At 49.5% G+C, this 21,641-nt stretch overlaps 5 protein-coding genes across 5 annotated transcripts; 3 read left to right on the top strand and 2 right to left on the bottom strand.

Annotated features, from left to right (window-relative positions):
• Positions 1–183: 183 nt before the first annotated feature.
• KD926_004593 (cytochrome P450) lies at positions 184–2,941 on the top strand (the record flags this gene model as incomplete). Its single annotated transcript, XM_053098050.1, has 9 exons — positions 184–450; positions 513–677; positions 849–1,116; positions 1,590–1,757; positions 1,869–2,075; positions 2,146–2,269; positions 2,337–2,696; positions 2,756–2,807; positions 2,861–2,941. The coding sequence occupies 9 exons, from the start codon at positions 184–186 to the stop codon at positions 2,939–2,941; spliced, it is 1,692 nt and encodes a 563-aa protein (XP_052958071.1).
• A 4,037-nt stretch (positions 2,942–6,978) lies between these two features.
• On the bottom strand, positions 6,979–11,216 carry KD926_004592 (putative class V chitinase; the record flags this gene model as incomplete). Its single annotated transcript, XM_053098049.1, has 4 exons — positions 6,979–7,947; positions 8,006–8,742; positions 8,813–10,227; positions 10,654–11,216. 4 exons carry the CDS (start codon positions 11,214–11,216, stop codon positions 6,979–6,981), a joined length of 3,684 nt encoding a protein of 1,227 aa, XP_052958070.1.
• A 1,251-nt stretch (positions 11,217–12,467) lies between these two features.
• On the top strand, positions 12,468–13,633 carry KD926_004591 (uncharacterized protein; the record flags this gene model as incomplete). Its single annotated transcript, XM_053098048.1, has 3 exons — positions 12,468–12,622; positions 12,721–13,468; positions 13,520–13,633. The coding sequence occupies 3 exons, from the start codon at positions 12,468–12,470 to the stop codon at positions 13,631–13,633; spliced, it is 1,017 nt and encodes a 338-aa protein (XP_052958069.1).
• A 482-nt stretch (positions 13,634–14,115) lies between these two features.
• On the top strand, positions 14,116–15,813 carry KD926_004590 (uncharacterized protein; the record flags this gene model as incomplete). Its single annotated transcript, XM_053098047.1, has 1 exon — positions 14,116–15,813. The coding sequence occupies one exon, from the start codon at positions 14,116–14,118 to the stop codon at positions 15,811–15,813; it is 1,698 nt and encodes a 565-aa protein (XP_052958068.1).
• Positions 15,814–18,503: 2,690 nt separating this feature from the next.
• On the bottom strand, positions 18,504–21,385 carry KD926_004589 (urease Ure; the record flags this gene model as incomplete). Its single annotated transcript, XM_053098046.1, has 6 exons — positions 18,504–18,764; positions 18,814–18,873; positions 18,923–20,599; positions 20,696–21,073; positions 21,181–21,294; positions 21,365–21,385. The coding sequence occupies 6 exons, from the start codon at positions 21,383–21,385 to the stop codon at positions 18,504–18,506; spliced, it is 2,511 nt and encodes an 836-aa protein (XP_052958067.1).
• Positions 21,386–21,641: the final 256 nt, after the last annotated feature.

Genomic DNA, 21,641 nt, shown 5'->3' with positions numbered 1-21,641 from the left:
AATCCTGCTTTCCCTTGTCCACGGGCATTGTTTCATTCGTGTCATTCTACAGGAGCTTGGTATATAGGAGGCTGATAATTCAAAGTAGTCTGTCTAATAAGTTTTGTTTTCCTCAGTAAGCTCATTCTGAACATTTACCTGTCTACCATCCCCCAATTTTCATCAAAGCAATCAACCGTCAACATGGTCGTGTTCGACGCATCAGCTACCAGCGAGGATTTCGCCAGCGCCTTTTCAACAGAGATCAGGGGTCGCACCTTCGTGATCACCGGAGCCGGCCAGCCCAGTATTGGCAGCAAGATGGCCACTTCGCTAGCGAAGTTTGCGCCCGCGCAAATCCTCATTGCCTCGCGAACAGCCAAGGTCGAGCCCGTTCTCGAGCAGGTCAAAGAGATCGATCCGTCCGTGAAAGCCACCTTCGTACAGGTCGATCTGTCCGACCACGACTCGGTGCGTCAAGCCGCCAAAGAGATCCTGGCCGCGGCGCCCAGAATCAACGTCCTCATCAACAGCCCGGGAAACATGGCGCTGAAGGCATTGAAATGCAGTTCTCGGGAAATCACGTCGGCCATTTTCTGCTTACGAATCTGCTCGTTCCCGCTCTGCTCGCAGGGGCAGCTGAGACTGGCAATGCTCGCGTCGTGAACCTCACTAGCTCGGGATATCTAATCAGCCCCGTGCGTTTCGAAGACTGGAACTACTCAGATGGCAGGTAGTATGATCCCTGGACTGGCTATGGACAGGCGAAGTCGGCCAACATTCTGTTTGCCTACGGTCTGACCAAGAAGCTGAAGGCTCGCGGCATCACGGCGGCGGCTGCACATCCTGGCTAAAACGGGGACACGCAGCTGGGTGCCCACCTGACGTGGGACGATTACGCCGGAATCTTCCCGGCCACGAAAAAGAACACTGGCCGGGACTTTGTGTTTGAAGAGCCTCGATTCAAGAGTTATACGCATATTGCCGCTACACCGCTGATTGCTGCACTCGACCCCGAGCTTCCCGCCAAATCTCCAGCTTATCTGCAAAATAGCCAGGTGACGCAGGCAGAAGCAGAGTATGTGCGAGATGATGAGAGTGTTGAGAAGCTCTGGAAATTGAGCGAGGAGCTTGTTGGTGAGAAGTTCGAATATTAAACTACGCGCATTCCTGGAAGGCCAATGAAGGTTAATGGAGAAGATATATCATCGGGAGGCAAGTAGAATAATATTATAACACACAATATTTCAGTCATCCTTTGAGAGACTTTTCCGCTTTTGACCTGACTTTTAAAGTTGATGAACAATACTCAATCTTGCGACACTGGGCGTAATACGAAGTGGCGATAATTGTTTGATTTTTCCATAAAGATTGGACTATAGCATCCTGGGCAAGGAAAAAGGATTTCAGTGACTTGATGTTGAAGCTGCAACTAAATTCAGTACTCACAACAGGACCTTATTTCTCGCAATCAGGTCGCGAAAAAATCTAGTCAGCCGTGGAGCACATTAATGCGCGAGGCTGCTCGAGCGGAGAAACAAGGTCGCGAGCCGAATTTTTATACTCATGTTCTTATCGACAAGGTTAATGCGCTCGAATTGTTGTCCTAGTTGATATGAATAAATTCGTGTCCCATCAGATCTTCACACTACGAGCGGGCTACGATGTGGTTGATCAAGCATTTGGCCGACAGCACGCATTCAATCCAAGCTTCGGAGCATTCTATCTCCATCCCTTGCTTCTACGGCCCAAAACACCGTTTTCCTATCTTCTAAGAGGTCCGAAGTACCCAAATCCAGTATCTTGAACCCTTATATCGAACGTCACGTAAAGCTTCTTTGTCTCTAAAAGCAGAAATTTGGAAAATGATCGACCTTCTTCTGGGCGAGGCCGCGAGAATACTATTCGCGTGCTTGCTTTTATCTGGTTTATCTATCAAGTTGGGAAAGCAGTGTGGAATATTTCACCTTTCCATCCCTTGAGCCATATCCCTGGCCCCAAGCTTGCGGGCGCTACGTATCTTCCCGAGTTCTACTATGACGTTGTCAAATTCGGCCGGTATACAAAGGAAATCAATCGAATGCACGATGTTTACGGTATGAGGCTTTATGGCAAAGTCGTAATCAATTGGCAACTACCACTAACTGTTGTTTTTTCTACTCCCAGATCCAATTGTCCGGATCAGTCCTAACGAACTTCATTACAATGGCATTCAATTTGCCAACGAGATATACCCATTGGGAGGTCGGAAACGCGACAAACCTCTTCACCAGGTGAGAGGAAGTGGCACGTAAGCATTTCACCCACCCACATGTCCTCGAAGACTGAATTGAAGCCAACACCGGAGGCGATCGCAGGGTACCGCACGCCATTCTCTCAACCACACCATACGATTTGCACCGAATGCGCCGCAGCGCCTTGGCTAAGTTCTTCTCACGCGGTCATGTATCGCGACTTGAGCCGAAGATCCATCGTCTCGTCCAACGACTTTGCGACAAGGTGTTGGCCCAAGGAAAAGAGCCATTTGACGTGACTTCGGCGTTCAGTTGCTTCAGCACGGATGTGATATCCGACTATTGCTTTGGTGAGAGCTTCGGGTTTCTGGAACAGAAGTCCTGGGAACCGAACTTTCGGAAGCCATTGTATGCGCTGTTGAAGCCGCTTTTTCCGTTCCGGTTTTTTCCGTTCCTCGAGGGCCTGAGTGTTGCTGCTTCGGGGTGAGCTTCGATTTCTATCATTGCTAATGGGTATTTGAGGCTAATCGTGAACTGCGCAGTGTCACAAAGCATCTATCCGAGGACATGAAACTACTTATTAGAACACTGACGGTATATCAAGCATGACACGCACAACAACCTCCACACTAACACCAAGCCAATAGGTTGACATGCCCAACAAGGTCCAGAGAGCCAAAGCCGACATGGAGGCTGGAATCATGAACCGTAATGGGCTCCCTGCTTGAGTCTGGCCTCCCAGCGGAAGAGAAATCCGTTCCACGTTTAACAGACGAAGCCACTGCTCTGCTCGCCGCGGGCACAGAGACCGTGAGCTGGACCTTAACAGTGATAACGTATCTTTGATGAGGAAACATTGGCATTGTTACAACCCTTCTCCAGCTACGTAGCAAGCTCGTAGGCGAGAATTTTGTTGAATTCTAAGCGTGAGGAAGAAACAACACTAAATACAGTAACGTGATTCCCGGCCGACCGGTCACCTCATCAAAATTTCCCTTAGCAACCATTGTTTACATTGGGCTGCGAAGTCCGACTCTGCCACCTCCTCGTGGTGCAGCCTGGTAACATTATCCAAGTGGTAATGGCCAAGAGCAGAGCGGCCACTCTAGGGTCCATGTGAACCTACCATCCCTTGGGGATAGACTTGATTGCCACGGTGCCCCGGACCCGAAGCCGATCGAACGCTCTGCGCCAAACATGGGAGAGCCAGCCCTCCATGAACAGATACTGACGCCTTTCGATTGTTGTTTTCTTTTACCGGCTAGCCGGACGGCTTTCACCTCCTTCTCCATCAGTCCACGGGCCTACGACCTCCGCTCTGCGTGAGTTACGACAATACGGACCTCCTTTGGGAGACCCCCAACAATACTGCTCCTTGGAGCTTCTTAAGAGTAGGATCACTACTACTCTTCCAACCTACAACCATTTATACTTGTGGAGGTTTCTTTTCCCTTTTCCCTTCGGGGTTTGGGTTGTTTTTCCCTCTATGCCATCAAAATCCGATATACTTGAGGGAGTGGTAATCTCAAGGAACTGCAACACCGCGGGGTTAGGGACCTGGGATATGGGATTTTGTTTGGGAAGAATTTCAGTATAGACCATCTTTTTGACTACGGCAGCTATCTAAACGCGCCAAAGAGTCTCTTGATATGTATTATAGCACAAATAGCTACAGACACCCAGGGCTTACCCCCTGGCGGCCTTTGCCCCAACAGGGGACGGTGGGACACGTGCTTAGGCGGTGTCACACGGCCGTAAAATACAACAACAACAACAACAACAACAACATTGTTTACATTTTTTTAAACCACCACTATGCCTCCAAAAAGACCCCAGAAAACACAAAAATTGATTGAGCAAGAGGGTCGTCTTCTACTTGCTGTAGAAGCTATTAAAAATGGCAGAATTCTCTCTATTGCTGCTGCTGCCCGCTCTTTTGAAGTGCCACGTACTACCCTCTCAGCTCGAATAAAGGGTCGCCAAAACAAGCATGATATATGGTCAAATGGCCATAAATCTACTCAGCTTGAAGAAAGTTCAATTGAAGATTAGTTAGTCTCTATAGATTTGAGAGGTGCAGCTTTCAATTTACCTATATTGCGAAAGACAAGTTTGTTTCTGACTTATAGTCAAGAATTTTCCCATGGAGAGGAAGGCTATCTAGGAGGGAGGATCTAGAGCTTCTATATACTGCCCGAGGCTTAGCCTCAGGCAGGAATGCCTGCAGAGCATCCAGGAACCTTCCTGGATGCCTACCGGAGGGTCCCTCGATCCTATACTAACTAACCAGAACGTTCCTCCGCACCGGGAAGTTCCCTGATTTCAGGAGGTCACATTTGTATGCTACCTCATGCATCGCATCTCTTACAGCCACTTGATGTAGGCTGTTTTGTGATTTTAAAACGCTTATACGGAGGCAAGGTGGCAGAATATATAAAACTCAACATCAATTCGATTGAAAAAGAAGATTTCCTGGATATCTTTTCTGGAGTGCGATATGACACTTTTAAGGAGACTACTATTCGAAATAGCTTTTTAGCTACTGGATTAGTCCTTTTTAATCTCTCTTCACCTATAAAAAGAGAGATTCAGTACTATTACAATATAACAGTCCGATTGTTTTATTACTATCTTTTTCTCTCCGATCGATGCCGCCAGTTAGAAGAAGCAAATAAGAAACAAGCAAGAAAAAGAATAAAATATAAAAAGCAGATCGCTCACAAGGGTAGTCTGGAGAAATTAGAAGAGATTCAGGATAATATTAGTGTTGAGAGAAGCAGTGGTAGTGATTATATATCTTTAGATCTAACTTCAACAGAAGCTATGGTTGAACCTGAATTACCTCAGATGTCTACCATTCGCCGCGATTTTACTTGTTCTGGCTGTAATACGAAAGGACACAGGATTAACCAATGCCCTGAGAGAGTTAGATAGTCAATTTTATTATTGTTTTGGTTCTAAATTTGCTGTTGAAAATTGTGATTTTTTTGAAGTTTTGATGAGGTGACCGGTCGGCCGGGAATCACGTTAGTCGAAGATGTTTTGTTTACGTAGCTTAGTCAGCCGCTGAGACGCTGTATGCCTGAGAGTTCAGGCAACAACACTATAGCTCGCTCAGGCTTCTAGCGATGGTTGTCACAGGCATGCCATTCTACCACGTAGGTATTCGAGATCAAAATTCAGAAAATATCTATAATAGACTAGCACTAATTGGTGTTCCGAGAATTTCTTGACTCTTGGAATATCTAGGGCCGTTCCTATAAACATCTGGGCTTGTGCTGTCTTTCGACAGAAAAAGCCCAGAAAAATGTTTGCCATATTAGTGCAGCGCGGTAGTATAGCATTTCCTCCTAAAGAAAAGGTCATGGGTATCAGAAGGAAAAATAGCTTCCCTGATTCGTTATTTTCGTGATAGCAGTATTGGGCTTTTTGGAGAGTGGCGAGTAAAAGTGAACTAAAAGTGGAAAAACGGGCAAGAGAAAGATCGTGTTGAAAACTAGAGATGCCTATTAAGCCACAAAAAGATGTTATAACACCTAGTTATGCTCAAAGTGCAATATCTAGGACTTTCTCACGTTGACAGATCGCTAGTTAGAGTACAATTTATTGAGGTTATTCACTTAGGGCATTCAGTCTTCCGTTTACCCCGTGTTCAGTGGTTATCTCAGGCCGTTCAGGGCGTGCTCAGGTCTACTCAGTGAGCAAAAAGCGGCGAGGGGTGAGCACTAAAACGGAAAGGGAAGGCTGTCGTCCTGGCTAGAAAATCCAGTACATATGTACACTACCTATACTATTACTTTGTATGTAATGTAATTATTCACCTAGCTTTTCAGGATTCCAATAAACCATACCCTGCCAGGTGAGGTATCCAACCCACGTCGCAATATCGCTCAAGCGTCTTTGAACGGTGACTAGTAACGTGTCACTGGGCCTTATTCAAGCACGTCCAGATGCATCTTTCGGAGTATCGATTGCCTGGATAGCATGCCACCAGGTGTTGCTTTCTATTCACCTAGCTATCAGTCTTGGGAACACTGGCTCTTGAAAATGAGAGATCTCAACTATCTGTCTGCACGATGTAGCAAAATCATTCCATAAGAGGTTTTATGCTTTATAATATGAGGAACCGCGAAAATAATAGGTTTCTATCAATCATTTATTTATATTAGGAAGGCTCCTGTTTCCAAATCAGATGCAACAGATTTGCAAATGACCGTCTTATGCAGACATGGTCCGAAATCCAGCCCTCGAATAACTGGTATACGGAAGGGGTCTATATTGGCGCTGCTCGCAATACTCATACATGTAGCATTTCCCATAATAAATAAAATATGAGGGAATAGGAGAGCGGCATGTGAATCCAAATTCTGATCTTTTCTTAATCACGTCCCCACGCACACTTTACATCATCCAACAACTCACACCGAATGTCTTGGAGTTCGTTGAATAACAATCAGTCGATGAATGCTATATAGGATGGAGCAAAGCAGTTAACGTCTGATCTGAGGATGGTAAGACCAAAGATCCAAACACGACCAAGAAAATGAGCATTGGGTGGGTGTCTGAGCAATTAGATCTCACCAAGTACATTATCCAAGGCTATCTAGATGCTAGCAACATGAGGAGAGCATGGACAGTTATGTAATCGATTAAGCTCTATCTGAACTAAAGTCACCACAGCTGTATACTAGATTGTCAGCCCATCGAGGGACAGTATCATATACCCGAACTAACCATAAACCCAGTGTACAAATACACTGTCCGTCTAAGCAGCACACCTCTTGACAATATTCTGCACAATACTATCTTTATGACGGAATGCATCACTGAAAGCCATCAGCTTCTCAGCAGACATCCCCCTGCGAGCATCAGCAGCCTGCCTGAACACCCTTCTCGTCGGTCGACCGGCGGCCCCTGCGCCAAGGAGCAAGCCTGCAATCGCAAAGGGCGCAGAGGTTGGGTCATCAACAATGTCAGCAATACTCAGTGCCGCGTTTCCAGCTTCGCCGATTACCATCGCCATACGCGCAATCGCAGTCGCACCACCAATAGCGGCGGCGGCCTCGCCGGCGAACGGAATGATCATGAAGACTATCGTGAGAATTCCCATGATAAGCTTCTTCTTCTCGGCAGCCTCCACTTTGGCTCCGATCGTTCGGATGACTTTCATTTGTTCCGTGGCGTCTTGGAGCATGAAAACGGGCATGCTGAAGGACGTGGCGACATCGCCGTAGTCGGCATCAAGCGTAAACGTGCGCATATCGAAGTAGCTGGAGAGCATCGTGGTGGAGAGGGATGTGATATCAGGAATGGATGCGTCAATCACGGTCTTTGGATTCGGCACGTCGATGTCGTCATCACTGTCCTTGCGCTGGGGGTAGTTGTGATAGGTCTCTGCGTATCGATTCGGATCGTTACAGATTTCACAATTTTGGCTGGGGTCCGGACAAACACAGGGAGGCACTACCATGACGGTATCCTTCCATTGAATCCAGTCCTTCTGGATGCCGTAGTCCGCCAACAGGTCCTTGTAGAAGCCATCCTCATCCCGCATTTTGAATGTCACATGCTGCGTTCCCTTGGCTGATCCGCGGTGTAGTTCAGTGCATGGCCCGGAGCCGGTCGAGCCGGCGCCCTCCCACTCGCAGTCCATGTGTTTGGAGCCATTTTGGTACATGAATTTGCCCAGGGAGTCGTTGATCCCGTCTCGTATCCATTCAGCATAGTATTTGAACTAGACGTCTGTTAGCCATCGAAATATCGATATCATGGGCCCGGAGTTGGTAGCGAACCTTTTCATCGTAGTCGCCGGAAGAAATCTTCTCGTAGTCAGAGACTGCATCTTTAACATGCAGAAGGAGGACATGAACAACAGCCTGAGACTGACACTCAACTGCAATCTTGTCCAGATTGTCATTCAGTTTATCCAGGGTCTCAGGCCAATTGTCTGATGGACAGCCATCGAACGTCCTTCCACCTGCTAACAAGGCGGCCGAGTCTTCATCGTCCGGGTCCACTCCATCATACCAGTCACCAAGGTCAATGGCCCAGTCAGACACGCCGCCAAAGTTCAATCCCTTCACCCAGTCTATGCGGCCGGCTTTTGTGTCCTCATCCATATAAGCCACCCAGGTGTGCGCATCCTCGTGCACGCCGTAAACCATGATGTCTGAGTCACTTGCGTCATCATGCCATGATTTGGCATGGTAGCCGCTATAGCCCAGTAAAGCGTTGTCACTTATGAGCTGGAGTTCTGCGTTTGAGATGTATCCGCCAGTGTCGGTGCAGACGCCATGCTGAGCCGTGGAGTCGGTGAAGGACCCGGTGAACTTGCACATCGGACCGGTGCAGCTAGGGTCAGCCATGCCGAAGCTACGACCATAGCTGGACACTCCTACGACGATTTGGTTGGCGGGTACGCCGGCCTTAGTGATCATGGCCAAGGCGTTGTGCGTCTCTGTCTTGTTGACGTGGGAGCGGAGACAGTTTCCGTCGTCGCATCCGGGGCTCGCATATTGGTTGCCATAGTCTATAACTTATGTCAGTTATTGTTAAAGTAAGGCCCTATTGATAAGGGTAAAGAGGAGATCGGTCCATACCCCACTGCCCATGCAGGTCATAAGACATGTAAATGAAGTAGTCGACATACTTGGCCATCTTGTCAACAGGGAAAGGCTTGAGATACCAGTAAGATGCTGGTAGCGCAATAGAGAGAGACTTATCACTCAGCCTTCCCCTCATGAGTTTCAGGAAATCGAGGTAATTGCCTGTCTCGCCCTGGCCCCCAGGGACTCCAGGAATGTCGGTTGCGCCGGGGTACTCCCAATCAAAGTCAATACCGTCAAGATTGTGTTTCTTGACGAAGGCAACCACATTGTTCGCAAACTTCTCACGGTTCCCTGGCTTGACGACGTCCTTGTAGTGCTGGAATGTCGCGGCGTCGGTCGACTCGGCCCACCCGCCGAACGAGAGGATTTTCTTCCATGGAGCGTTCATCTTAGCAAAGGCATCGAATTGATCCTTGAAAGCTTCATCAAACGTCACTTCGAAGTCGCTGGTAAGGCCCCCAAAAGCAAAATGGACATGAGTGAGGTCGTCGTCGTTAATTTCTCTGACATCCATTTTCAGACAGTCCCGGTTGATGTTGAATGCTTCGAAGTAGGTGACGCGGCGGAAGGTCTTTGGTTTCACGTCATTATTCTTGATCTCGGTACCGCAATTGGATATACAACCGTTTGTGCCGTGCTTGAATGCGCCCGGCGCGCCGGTGTCAGCAGGAGACTCAGTACAAAACTCCTCTGTCGTGCCGCAGAACCCCCAACCAGAGCAGCAGGCTTTCAAAGGGCAAGGATTCAGCTTGGTGAGATCGAACCCGGTAAAGTCGCCCTTGGGCTTCTTGGTCCCAGGAACCTGAGGTCCACACGTAACATCACTGAGTGACGCGGGCATGGGAGTGTTTCCTTTACTCAAGCAGATGACTTGATCCCTTTGTAAACGAGAGCAGCCAGCCCAGCCCCATGTAGCCTTGTTGAAGCTTTCAATGTCCTTCGCGGCCAGACCAAACTGGGCGGCGATATCAGCGCAGTTATCGTTATCTTGGACCGTGTATACGGCGCATGTTCCATCGGCTTGGGGTTTGGGTCTCATGTCAGGCAGGGAGCCCGACGAGCAACAGACGTACTGCTTTGGTTTGAGCGTAGCACATAGGTTCTTTTGGCTGTTGTATTTGGTGAAGGCGGCGCCAGTAATGCCGCAGCGGCTAGCAAGCGCACCACAGCTGTCGCCTGGAACGACTTGGATAGTGCGGCAGTCGGCGCGAGGGGTGAGTGTGTTGGAAAGGAGAGAGAGCATGGAAGATCGCTTGCTCCTCTCGGAAGCTTCCAAAACACTTAGACTGGTTTTTGATGTTTTGGAGCTAGCAATCGTGACACATTCGCCGCTGGCCCATGTCTGAAGCGCATGTTGAGCCTCCTCAAGTTTGTCAACGGAGCTGGCAACAAACAGACCAATGGTCCTGGCTTGTCGAGAATCTGCATCGCATATTTGAACAGTCTGCGATTCATGCTCAACCTCATGGGCTAGTTGGAAGGGGTCGTGTTAGTAGAATGCTTCACTGTCCGGTACCAAGAGGCGCTTGTAGCAAAATATCCCTGATTGGCTAGACCTCGACCGCTCAGAATTCTGGAGACTCGAATAGACGTGGAGGAGTTGGAGATCCTCCGGAGATCCTTCGTGCAGGCCATCCCAATCCAGGCCATATTCTTGAAGTGGGCGGTGTTTCGAACGACCAATCTGACACGAAAAACACGCTGTTTTGCTACAAGTGCCTCTTGGCACCAGACGAGGGGAAAAAGAAGAATGGATGAACGTTGACAGGATGAAAACATACTAGGTCTTTTTATTAGCAACTGCCTCAAATGAACGCGGTTGCAGCACTTACCCAAATCGCTCGAGTGTCTCGCCAATTCCTCTCTGCAGAGCGTCTGCACCGGCATACATCGCAGCTACGGAATCTCCATACTTGGAAAATAGAATGGTTGTTCCACAGGACGAAGCATCAGTCATATAGGAAGCCAAATTTCTCACGGCAGTCACAGCATTTTTAGTAGAGTTAGCGGTGGAGCGAAGATCTCCAGCATTTCCAGATTCAAGCATCACATCAATGGTGCTCGCGATGGCACCGCAGGATTCAGAGTCCTTCAGGCGCTGGCTTACAGCATCAACATCCTGTGTGTCGACATTTGTCCAGGCGGCCTTTGCCAATTTCGTTGAAACACGCTTGGGATACTCCTCGAGCAAAGAACAAGAGAACATGGGCATATCAACATGCAACTCACTCTTAATGTTGAAGGCGAACAGAGTTGGCTCCTTGCACCGCTCGAGGGTATTAAGATCGTGAATCTGTGTCCAGTTTGCTGGGTTAGACCCTAGAATGGTGCAAGCTCTGGGACACCCATGAACCAGGGGGGATGCAATGGAGTCTTCAGTTTTCAGATCGCCCATGGGGGCGACAGGCGCCAGGGTGTTATTTGAGGAGGCATGGGTAACAGAAGAAAAAAAATTGCATGCAATGAAAGAAAGATAGGACAAAGAGAGCGTCTTGATATTGGGCGTCATAATGGAGAAATGAATGAATGAATGACAAGGCCAAAGCTGGCTAAGCAACGGAGAAAAGAATGGACGTAGCCAGGCAGGCCACTTGGGAAAGAAGAGAACGAATGAGAGAAAAGACCTGGTGGTTGAAAGAGAGTGTCTGATATGCCATTATATTTATATAATCGCTTCTGGACGGAATCCCTCGGGGACTTCAAGCCCTACGATGTAGCTTCTTTTCCTCGCGTGTCTACGCTCCACCATTTAGCTCTATCGGCGTGCCTGAACGCCTCAACCTCGGCCATTGTCCGTTCGATGTAACCATTCTCCATGTCTTTGCACCTGAACCGTGATCTACCTCGGAAGCAGTCAATCCGGACCCCTTGCTGTTCAAGCTAACTACGCCCTCTAGCCAAAGTTTGCAAAATCTCCGAGTCGCCAAGGTAATCAACCACCGCCATTCATGCAGCCCACGGTCAGTATTCAGATTACTGAGCACATAGAGTAGGTCAGTACATCTATGATAATCATGTGTTTTTGACTGTATAGATGACTAGTGCCAGTAAGAGCTCGAATATATTGCAAGTGGCGTATTTATCGGAGATTTTGGGGACTTTGGCTAGAGGGTGTACCCTGTTCAATTGTCATTTCGAGATATGATCTGCGTGGCTCCTTCGGGCCCGGCCCGTTGCCAAGCCAGGCTATCGGAGCTTAGTTACCTAGTCTCTTGGTGTGTTTGTCGCTTCGGTCTTGATGGCTACAAGCTTTTACATACCATATCCGGCCAGAGATGCATGAGAGTAATTTCCCATTCAGTGGTCCAGGGCGGTCTTTTACACGAGCCCGAGGCAAAAAGCTCAAAATGTGATCCGATCTGGCGCGGAAGTCGGCACTGCGGGTCGAGACCCTTTTTCCATTGCCTGTTCCTATCGGATCTCCTTTCAGGTACCTGGATAAACTAGTCTCTTTAGCTGAGAACGGATGTAACGTCGGAAGAGAGAAGGCGCCTACTTACCTAGTAGACATGTATTGTTACAAGTGCTTTACTCTTTTGGACGAGGCCATTCAGGAGACAACAGTGGTGCCTTTTAAGTATGCAGAGGTCCTCTTTTCCTGCCTCGAACACGCCCTTCGTCTCTTGAATCTGCTTCATATACAAGAATGGTTGGACTAATTGCGCGGGTGCCTTGGGCCGTGCTGCTCTTGATATGGCTCGGCCTTGCGGTGCAATCCAATGCCGCTACCAAGGATACGGCAAACATGTATGCTCATGCCTATGAAAGAATATGGCTTTGGCAGCGGTATAACATGGCAATGTACGTGAGGCATTGGTTATGATTGTTGTTTGGTATCCCGAACATCGTTTTGGGATCTACTTTAACGTTGAGTGCTGACCTCCTAATTCGCCTTGTAGCGCCATGGAAACAAAAGACAAAAAGGGAAAGACCATAGATCAAAACGAGATCCTGCCTATGATTCACCAGAAAGGAGGTAGGGAGGGCATCAAAAATAAACATTGGGACCAAGCGACCGGAAAATACGAAGGTCCTCTGCATTACAACGAGTTCATGGTGCGACTGGATGATCGCCCAGTCGACGAGCATGGCATACCGCCCAAGATCACTGCTCCGTCTGGGGCTGATGATCTAGAGCGCGCTGCCCAGGAACTGGTCGATAATCGACTAACTGAAAATCTCATGGTTCATCAGATCAATGACCGGTTTGGACAGTCCGGCGGTGGTGGGAAGGTGAACAAGGGGAAAAAAGCCGCAGAGTCAAGAGACGAAGGACGATACCAACGTCTATTCAGCGCGCTCAATGATCAGTTGCTCAAGTGGCGCAACGACGAGAAAAGCTACGCCAAGATCAAGGAATACGATACCATGACGAAATCATTGACCGAGCGGGTTGTGCAGCTCCGCATCGAGGACGGTCAGCGGTTCATGCTTCACCACTTCGACAGAACTGATGGCCGCGGTTTGGATTTGGGGGACAAGCTCGTGAAATACAAAGAGGACTCTCGTGTGCCGGGCGGACCGGACTATGAACGTCTTGATCTTGGAAAGACCTGGGAAAGCTATGAAGAGGACGTCAAGAATGCCATTTCGGAGGCGACGGATGAAAAGGTGCAGATCAAAAACTTCAAAGACTTCGAGGCCTGGGTATGAAAATATGGTTACTTCTCTTTTGAGACTTCGCTAACCTCTCTACAGGTTACAGATTATGGCAACCCAGATGGACGTTTCGCAAAGCAGACCAATGCCAGTCCTACACATTTCAGGACCATTCAGATGTGGAAAGCCATCGACGAGGGTAAGACTTGTTAGAAGTTTGCTCGGAGTTGAGGGAAATCCAGAGGTGAAACACAGAAGGGCATTTGTACTGTACGACAGGCTTTGAGGAGGGAAGGACGGCGGATCCATGGATATCCCCCTTCGTCCTCCTTTGGTGGCTATCTCATATTTTAGTTAGCTCCCACGTGATACATAGGATTTAGGTAGTCATCAATTCAGGGACACTACGTCTCTGGGGTGCCAGGAGATCTAGGACCTGTTCTTCCATGTAACGGACGGTGTATTGTCCGTAGTAGACCAAGAGAGTGGGACGTACTAACAGGGAAGAATCTGTTAAAGAGCATTGGGGATTTTAGGGCATTCAATAGTTTCCTTAAGACTTCCGAGCGGGACCGCCTTCCCCCATGCATCAATCAACCCCGCCACTGTCGGCGGATCTTTCCGACGGATCGAATCGCTAAAATAGTCGCAGCCCTCCACGTCCAACGTTGTAGCTCAGCTTGACGCCGCCCACCATGTCCGACAGCCATAGCGAAGTCGGCTCGGAGGTCTCGCTGCCCAGCACTGCGGCGACCAACGAGCTGCTCTACGATTACGACCAGTGTATCGCCGCCCTCGAAGGAACAAGCGTCCCAGTTGATCTCACCTCGGCCGCTGCACGCTGTGCCGTAATCCGAGGCCTGCGCTGCTCCTACGACTTCGCAGTCAGCCCAGACATAGTCGATCTGTGCGCTTCACTGCAATTTCCGGAATTTGTTCGCGCACGCAATGCCCGGCTTATCATGAGCAACGTGGTTCCGGATGGTCTTGAACACCCCGAGTCCCAGCCATACTGTATCTGGAACCCGGACTTTGCCACAGAGCAGACCTATCGCCAGGTTGCGCAACGGTACCCTGCTATGCGCTATCAGGTCGGCCGTGCCTGTGCCGCCGCTGGATATCTTACGCTGTATACGGAGCTCAAACTCCTTCCTGATGTCTCCATTGCTGAAGAAGCTCGGGAGGGCAATACCGAAGGGGGAGGTCAAATCTACCAGTCGATCATGTCTTCACCACTGAAATATGCCGTGATGGATGATTATACACGCTCAATTAACGCGGAAAGCCCGCCGCATCCTGCCTTCCTCAATGCCGACACACATGTTCGCTGGAAGTTACAGTGGCGGTTCACGCCCGCAGAGGATGCCACGGAGGACTTTGGGCCTGAGGAAATCGATATTGAAGAGGATCGGTACATGGGCCTCGAAAGGGAAGAGCCAGACAAGTCTCGCTACGATGAACTGAATCCGCAAGAGGCGACGCTTCTCTGGCAGCCTCTGCCTCTCGATCTACCAACGATGAAAAAAGATCTGCTCCGTCAAATGGCCGCCTTTGAAGGAAGCGTGGACCGATATGACAGGCTTATGAACCGCCGATCTCGGGTAGAAATTGACTCACTCGAGATCCTCTGCGTCGTGCGTGGCATCTATCACCACACGATGTTCGCGCGGTGGTGGCAGCACCAGCTCGACACGGGCGCTTTCCAAGACCGAATGACCAAAGAAGAGCGGGACAAGATCCAAACCGCCATTAATGCCCGCCGAGTCATGATCAACGAGATTGGAACCTTCACCGACGACACCCCCTGCAAGCCGTGGCTGATCTGGTATCCCCTCAAACCGGAATTCACAGCACTGTCTAATCTTGCGAATCGATGCCCTTCCATGCATGTGCAGATCGGTATCGCCGCCATGCATTGCGGCTACTATGGTTTATATAAACGGCTCAATCTCCGGCCCAACATTGCCCTCATGTATGCGGCCGAAGACGTCCGCAGTTCCCATTACAAGGAAGATCTTGAAAGCCGCGCAGCAGAGCTCGGGATTACCGATCTCTCGAAAGAAGGCCCCCGGATTGAACAGTCCAGCGAGAGGCATGGAACGTTAAGCCGTGACTTGGAGCCCACGGGCCGTGGAATCAGTACGCGCCTCCACTCGGAACACATGTATCCGCTGGGTGGAGGATATTTTCGGAGAAACTTCGCATACGGGGGCTACTTTGAGAGATATGTCTGGCTCTCGTTTGAAACGATTCGGAAGATGGAGGTTGCAGGCTACCGTTGGGAGGAAGGTTCTGGGTTCTTAAAAAATAGTGATACGCATTGGTTTCTGACGCATGAAGTCATAAAGGATGAGAATGGAAACGAGGTTATTGACGCCAGCGATGAGGACTAGCCGTCGCCGAAATCGAATATCCATTTGAATACTTTTAATATCCACTCGAATTATTGGAAAGCGGGCCCCACGATAGAGACCGGCTTCTTGAACCCGTGAGCGCAAAGTAAACCAGGGACGCAGGAGTTTACTCCTGCGATAAGAGTGAAGTCCGCTTCCCAAGGTATTCCCAACTTAAGGAGCCCGAAGGATCTTTATCCTGGTCCAACGAACAAGTCCCAACAAAGAGAATACAATGACCTCACGCAGAATGGCCTTGCTTTTTTCGGCTGCTCGTGCCGAATCCTGGTCCGAGATTCTATCCTCGCGCAGGATCACGAAGGAATGGGCGATTTTGTCGGGTGTGAATTTCAGTAGAGCTGTTCGAAACGAGAGCCAGAGGTGTGTATACCTAGGCATAGTATAGAACAGATAGGTCAAGGCGATCAACAGTCTATGAATCAACGAAACGCCTCCATCTGCTTCGCATACCACTCCTCAAACACGCCCACGAATACCTTCCCGCCCTCCTCCGCCTCCTTCATCGCATCCAACAACTCCGGTCCTGGATCAGGGTGGGAGCGTCCAAACGGAATCACAAATAGGCCCTACTAACCTAGCTCAGTTCCCACCATATACTTTGAAACTCTGAAGCGGTGCGCTGTACCTGTTCAGGTAATAAGTAGTTCGATCTTGGTGTAGGCCTTGCCTTTAACACATCCGGCAACTACTATCCTGCTAGGCTGAACAGTTTCCATTACCTCAGAGAGTACTTAGGCTTTGTTCTATCCCTCGCTGAGGCAGGATTTTCTGCCTCAATCCCAGAGCTAGCTGAACTCGAGGGTGCCCTGTCACTCCACTAGAACAGCTTTGTGTCGGGTAGTTTTCATATCCCAGTATCCCTCTAGCGATCACTGACTCCTTTCGGAGCACCTAGGCCCCCTTTTGATAGATATTCAAAAGGTTTCTCGCATTGCCTCAAACCAGTTTTTCAAAAGGTCACCCCGGGGGGAGGATTTTAGCATATATTTTACATCCCTTGCCTGGATGGTGCGCTGATGATTCCTGATGCTAGGCATTTTTAGAGCTTCGGCCTAGGCGCCATGATTACAAGGCCTAGATATAAGCTGCTGCTAGTAGTTGGAGCTTGGCATTTTCAGGATCCCGGCCCAGGCACCATTTTTGCAAGGCCTAGATATGGATCTCTGCTAACAGCTTATTCCTCATTCTGACTTTTTTCTTCAGCACGCTGCTGCTTACCCAGACTACCAGCTATTAACTAGTAACTTTCCATGCGAATTTTTGGTATGACGTCTACTGACACATGTACTACGTATGGATTATCATGCTAGCAATATCTACAGATTGCTTGGACAGAAAAGAATAGGGCCCCATATATGGAATTTAACTCGATTAGAATGAATCTGTTATAACTTTATACTATAGATATCAGGCGAGGATACCCACAGAAAATCAACACAACTTCCTATTCTTCGAATTTTATTCTTTTAATCAGTATTATGAATCTTCAGTATTATGCATTTTAATAGGGAAACATTGGCATGTCATTCTACCGCATAGGTAATCGGGATCCAAATCCAGAGAATATCTATAATAGACTAGTGCTAATTGGTATTCTGAGAATTCCTTGACTCTTGGGATATCCAGGGCCGCTCTTATGAACATCTAGGCTTGTGCTGTCTTTCGACAGGGAAAACCCGGACAAATATTAGCCATGTTAATGCAGCGCAATAGTACAGCATTTTCTCCTGGGAAAAAGGCCCTGGGTATCAGAAGGAAAAATAGCTTCCCTAATTCGTCATTTTGTGATAGCAGTGCTGGATTTTTCGGGAAATGTGATAAACAAAAGTAAACTCAGAGTAGAGAAACGGGCAAAGAGAAGACCGCTAATTGGGGTACAGTTTATTGAGGTTACTCACTTAGGGCACTCGGTCTTCCGCTCATCTCGTGCTCAGTGATCGCCTCAGGCTGCTTAGGGCGTGCTCAGGTCTACTCAGTGAACAAAAAGCGGCAAGGGGTGAGCACTAAAACGGAAAGGGAAAGCCATCGACCTGGCGAGAAAATCAAGTACGTATGTTCTTTAGTTCACTCCCTAGAACCGTCTGATACGGTCTTTTGAGATCCGTTATCATCAGATGCGTTGGTCATTGGGATATCGAGACCTTTGGAATCGTTATTGTTTATAACTCTCTTGGAATCGACATGTATCAAGGAATAAGTAACAGTGGTATTCTAGAAGTCTGGTTTGGGGAACAGGGAGTTGATACAGTAGAATGATGGATATGGATAATAGATAGATAAAGAGTGTAGAAGATGAAATTCTAGCAGGAATGAGCAGTTCGACAAGGCCATCAGGGAATACAAGAGATATTCACACATCTCAGCCATCTCCTTAACTTAACTATCCTCCATAGATTCATTCAATCATCGGGTGAATCACTACATAGCTACAACATCAGACCTATAGCAAGATTGACTCCAGGCAGACAAGAAAAAAGGAAAAAAAAAAAAAAGCTTCTTCACAGAATATATACAGTCATTAAATTCGTTCGAACATCTCTCATCGAAAACAGTGACAGATAGATAGACATATGCATACAGATGCAAGCTTCGCCAAAGGAAATCCAATGAGATCCCAACAAACAAACAAACAAAAAAACAAAATCCACATGGTATCGTACTTGAGAAGACTAGAAGACGAAAAAGTCCTGCGTGAGCGGCAGGGTTTCTGCCGGCAGGGCGTCGCAGAGCATGCCATCCGCTTCGACGACGTAGCTTTCCGGGTCTACATGCATCTTGGGCATGGCGTCGTTGTGCTTCATATCGGCTTTGCCGACGTTTCGGCAGTTCTTGACTGCTTCGATGCGCTTCTTGATGCCGTATGATTGCACCGTGCCGGAGTCGATGGAGGCCTGCGAGACCCACATGACGGAAAGACTGGGGACGTTGGCCTGGGCAGGTTAGATATGGCTCAGTAAGATGAGGACAGGATAAACTTACCCCGAATTGGGGCCGCATGATCACCGGTTCGATGGTGGGAATTGAACCGTTAGGATCACCCTGTGTAGGAGATTAGCCGAGTTCTAAGCATGATTTGAAATGGACTCACCATCTGTGCCGCTACAATCATTCCACTCTTCATGATCATAGAGGGCTTGGTGCCGAACGAGCTAGGATGCCACAGCACCAAATCGGCCAGCTTGCCAACTTCAACACTTCCGGTCAGGTGCGACATGCCCTGGGCGATGGCAGGATTGATGGTATATTTGCTGACGTATCGCTTGACACGGAAGTTGTCTGCACCAGTGCCTTCATCTTCCTTCAGCGGACCCCGCTGCTCCTTATTCTTGTGGGCGGTGTTCCACGTCCGCAAGATAACCTCGCCGCAGCGGCCCATGGCCTGAGAATCGGAAGACATCATACTGATGGCTCCAATGTCGTGAAGAACGTCCTCGGCAGCGATGGTTTCAGCGCGGATACGGCTCTCAGCGAAGGCCACATCCTCGGCAATGTTTTTAGACAGGTGATGGCACACCATCAACATATCCAAATGTTCATCCAGCGTATTCATCGTGAAGGGCCGGGTGGGGTTGGTACTACTGGGAAGCACGTTGGGATGCTCAACCACGGAAATGATGTCAGGGGCGTGGCCACCACCGGCTCCCTCGGTGTGGTACGTGTGGATGGTGCGGTTCTTGAAAGCAGCGATCGTCTGCTCCACGAAGCCAGACTCGTTCAGGGTGTCGGTATGAATCATGCACTGCACGTCATACTCATCGCACATGTCCAGGCAGGTATCGATGGCGGCAGGTGTCGAACCCCAATCCTCGTGCAACTTCAAACCGGCAGCTCCGGCCTTGATCTGCTCCACAATGCTTTGTCCGCCGCAATCGTTTCCTTTGCCGGTAATACCAATGTTGAGAGGGATGCTGTCGCACGCCTGGATCATCTGTCGCATGTGCGTGGGTCCCGGGGTACAAGTAGTCGCGTTGGTACCGGTCGACGGCCCGGTGCCACCACCCAGGAAGGTAGTGATTCCGGAAGCGAGCGCCTCGTCGGCCTGTTGGGGACAGATGAAGTGGATGTGGGTGTCGAAACCACCCGAGGTCACGATCTTGTTTTCACCGGCCACCACGTCCGTGGAGGAGCCCACAATCATGTCGGGATGAACCCCATCCATCATATCCGGGTTGCCAGCTTTACCAATGCCAGTGATGATACCGTGCTTAATACCAATGTCCGCCTTGTAGATGCCAGTCCAATCGATGATCAGCGCGTTCGTGATGACGGTGTCCAAGCAGTGTTCGGAGGACTTTTCGGAGGACTGGCCCATGCCCTCGCGAAGACTCTTGCCACCACCGAAACTGCACTCATCACCATACGATGCGTAGTCCTTTTCGACCCTAACCCAGAGGTTTGTCAATCCCAGTCGGACCAAATCACCCGTCGTCGGCCCGAACATTCGCGCATAGGCTTCCCGGTCCATCGTGTAGGGACTAACGAGCGCGGTATCGACCGTCGGGTCGGGAATATGAGCGAAACCTCCGACCTGCAGTCGAGACATGATTTCCTCCGCTCGGCTGAAATCGACCTTGCCCGAGGCCAGGAAATTACCTCCCTTGATGATCTGGTTCCCGGCGATCTGCACGAGGGTGACGGTTTTGGTGTCGCCGGGTTCAAATCGCACCGACGTTCCGGCGGGGATATCAAGACGGTAGCCATAGGCGCGGAGGCGGTCGAAATGCAGTTGCGGGTTCGTTTCGATGAAATGGTAGTGCGAGCCGACCTGTACTCAAGGATCTTCCAGTCAGTCAAAAGAGCCCAATTTGAGCCCGCAAAAAAAAAAAAAAAAAAAAAAAAAAAGCTCAGGACAAACACCTACCTGAATGGGCCGATCACCCCTACTCATCACCCTCAGCTTGATGCGTGTCCGTCCCTCGTTCAAGGTAATGCGCTCATCCTTCACGGGTATAATCGCGCCGGGCATCCTCTCGGGTTCGAAATCGTCGGGGTTGATCTCCGGGAACGCATCGGTCGGCGGAATGGGAAGAAAGCTGCTATACAGCGCCTTCTCCAGATCACCTTCATCGCTACTGATGGGATGGTGAACCGTCACCAGATAGGTTCCGGTCGGGAAGGTTCCTTCGACCTGCAGTTCCACGAGCGTCGAGGGGACAGAAGGGAGGACATGTCGGCGACCGAGCATGGTTTTGCCGATGGACATGAGATCGGCCACGGAATAGAGGCCATCTCGGATCAGCTAATTTGCAGCGTCGGCGGGTCAGCGGACAGATCGGTCAGAGGCCGAGAACTCAAAAGAACTCAACCGGGGGGGGGGGGGGGGAATGGGGTATTTCAACAGCGTACCTCGTGCAGATTCGACGAGATGAGGGCGACGGCTTCGGCATGGTTCAATCGCACACCACGTGCCAGACGACGTTGGGCGAGGAAGCCCAACTGCGAGACGGCGAGCTTGTCGAGCTGCAGCAAATAGAATGAGCGATCAGCTGCAGTTCCAGGCGTCTCCAGGTCAATCCTTGCCGTTACGTACCTCCTTGGGGATGAGGTGCATCGTTGACGGCGGTCAACAGGCGCTGCCCCAATTATTTTTCTCTTGGCCTGCGAATCAGGGATGCGGGACTCGAGCCGATCGGAAAGCCAAGAGAATCAATGTGTGAAGAGGGAGGCTGTGCGGCGAAAATTATACTCCAGGAGGAGCTCTAGAAGCCGGGATGGAAAGAAGGGCTGGAAAAGACAGGCAAGGAGATCGAGGAAACGATCACGAAGAGGCATGGGGGACTGACGAGGGGGATTTAAAAAAAGCCACC

This window comes from Aspergillus affinis (genome assembly GCF_023601865.1).
Source record: "Aspergillus affinis strain CMG 70 chromosome Unknown NODE_21_length_366722_cov_90_171905, whole genome shotgun sequence".
Taxonomy (NCBI): Eukaryota; Fungi; Ascomycota; class Eurotiomycetes; order Eurotiales; family Aspergillaceae; genus Aspergillus; species Aspergillus affinis.
This window is presented reverse-complemented; position numbering and strand designations above follow the sequence as displayed.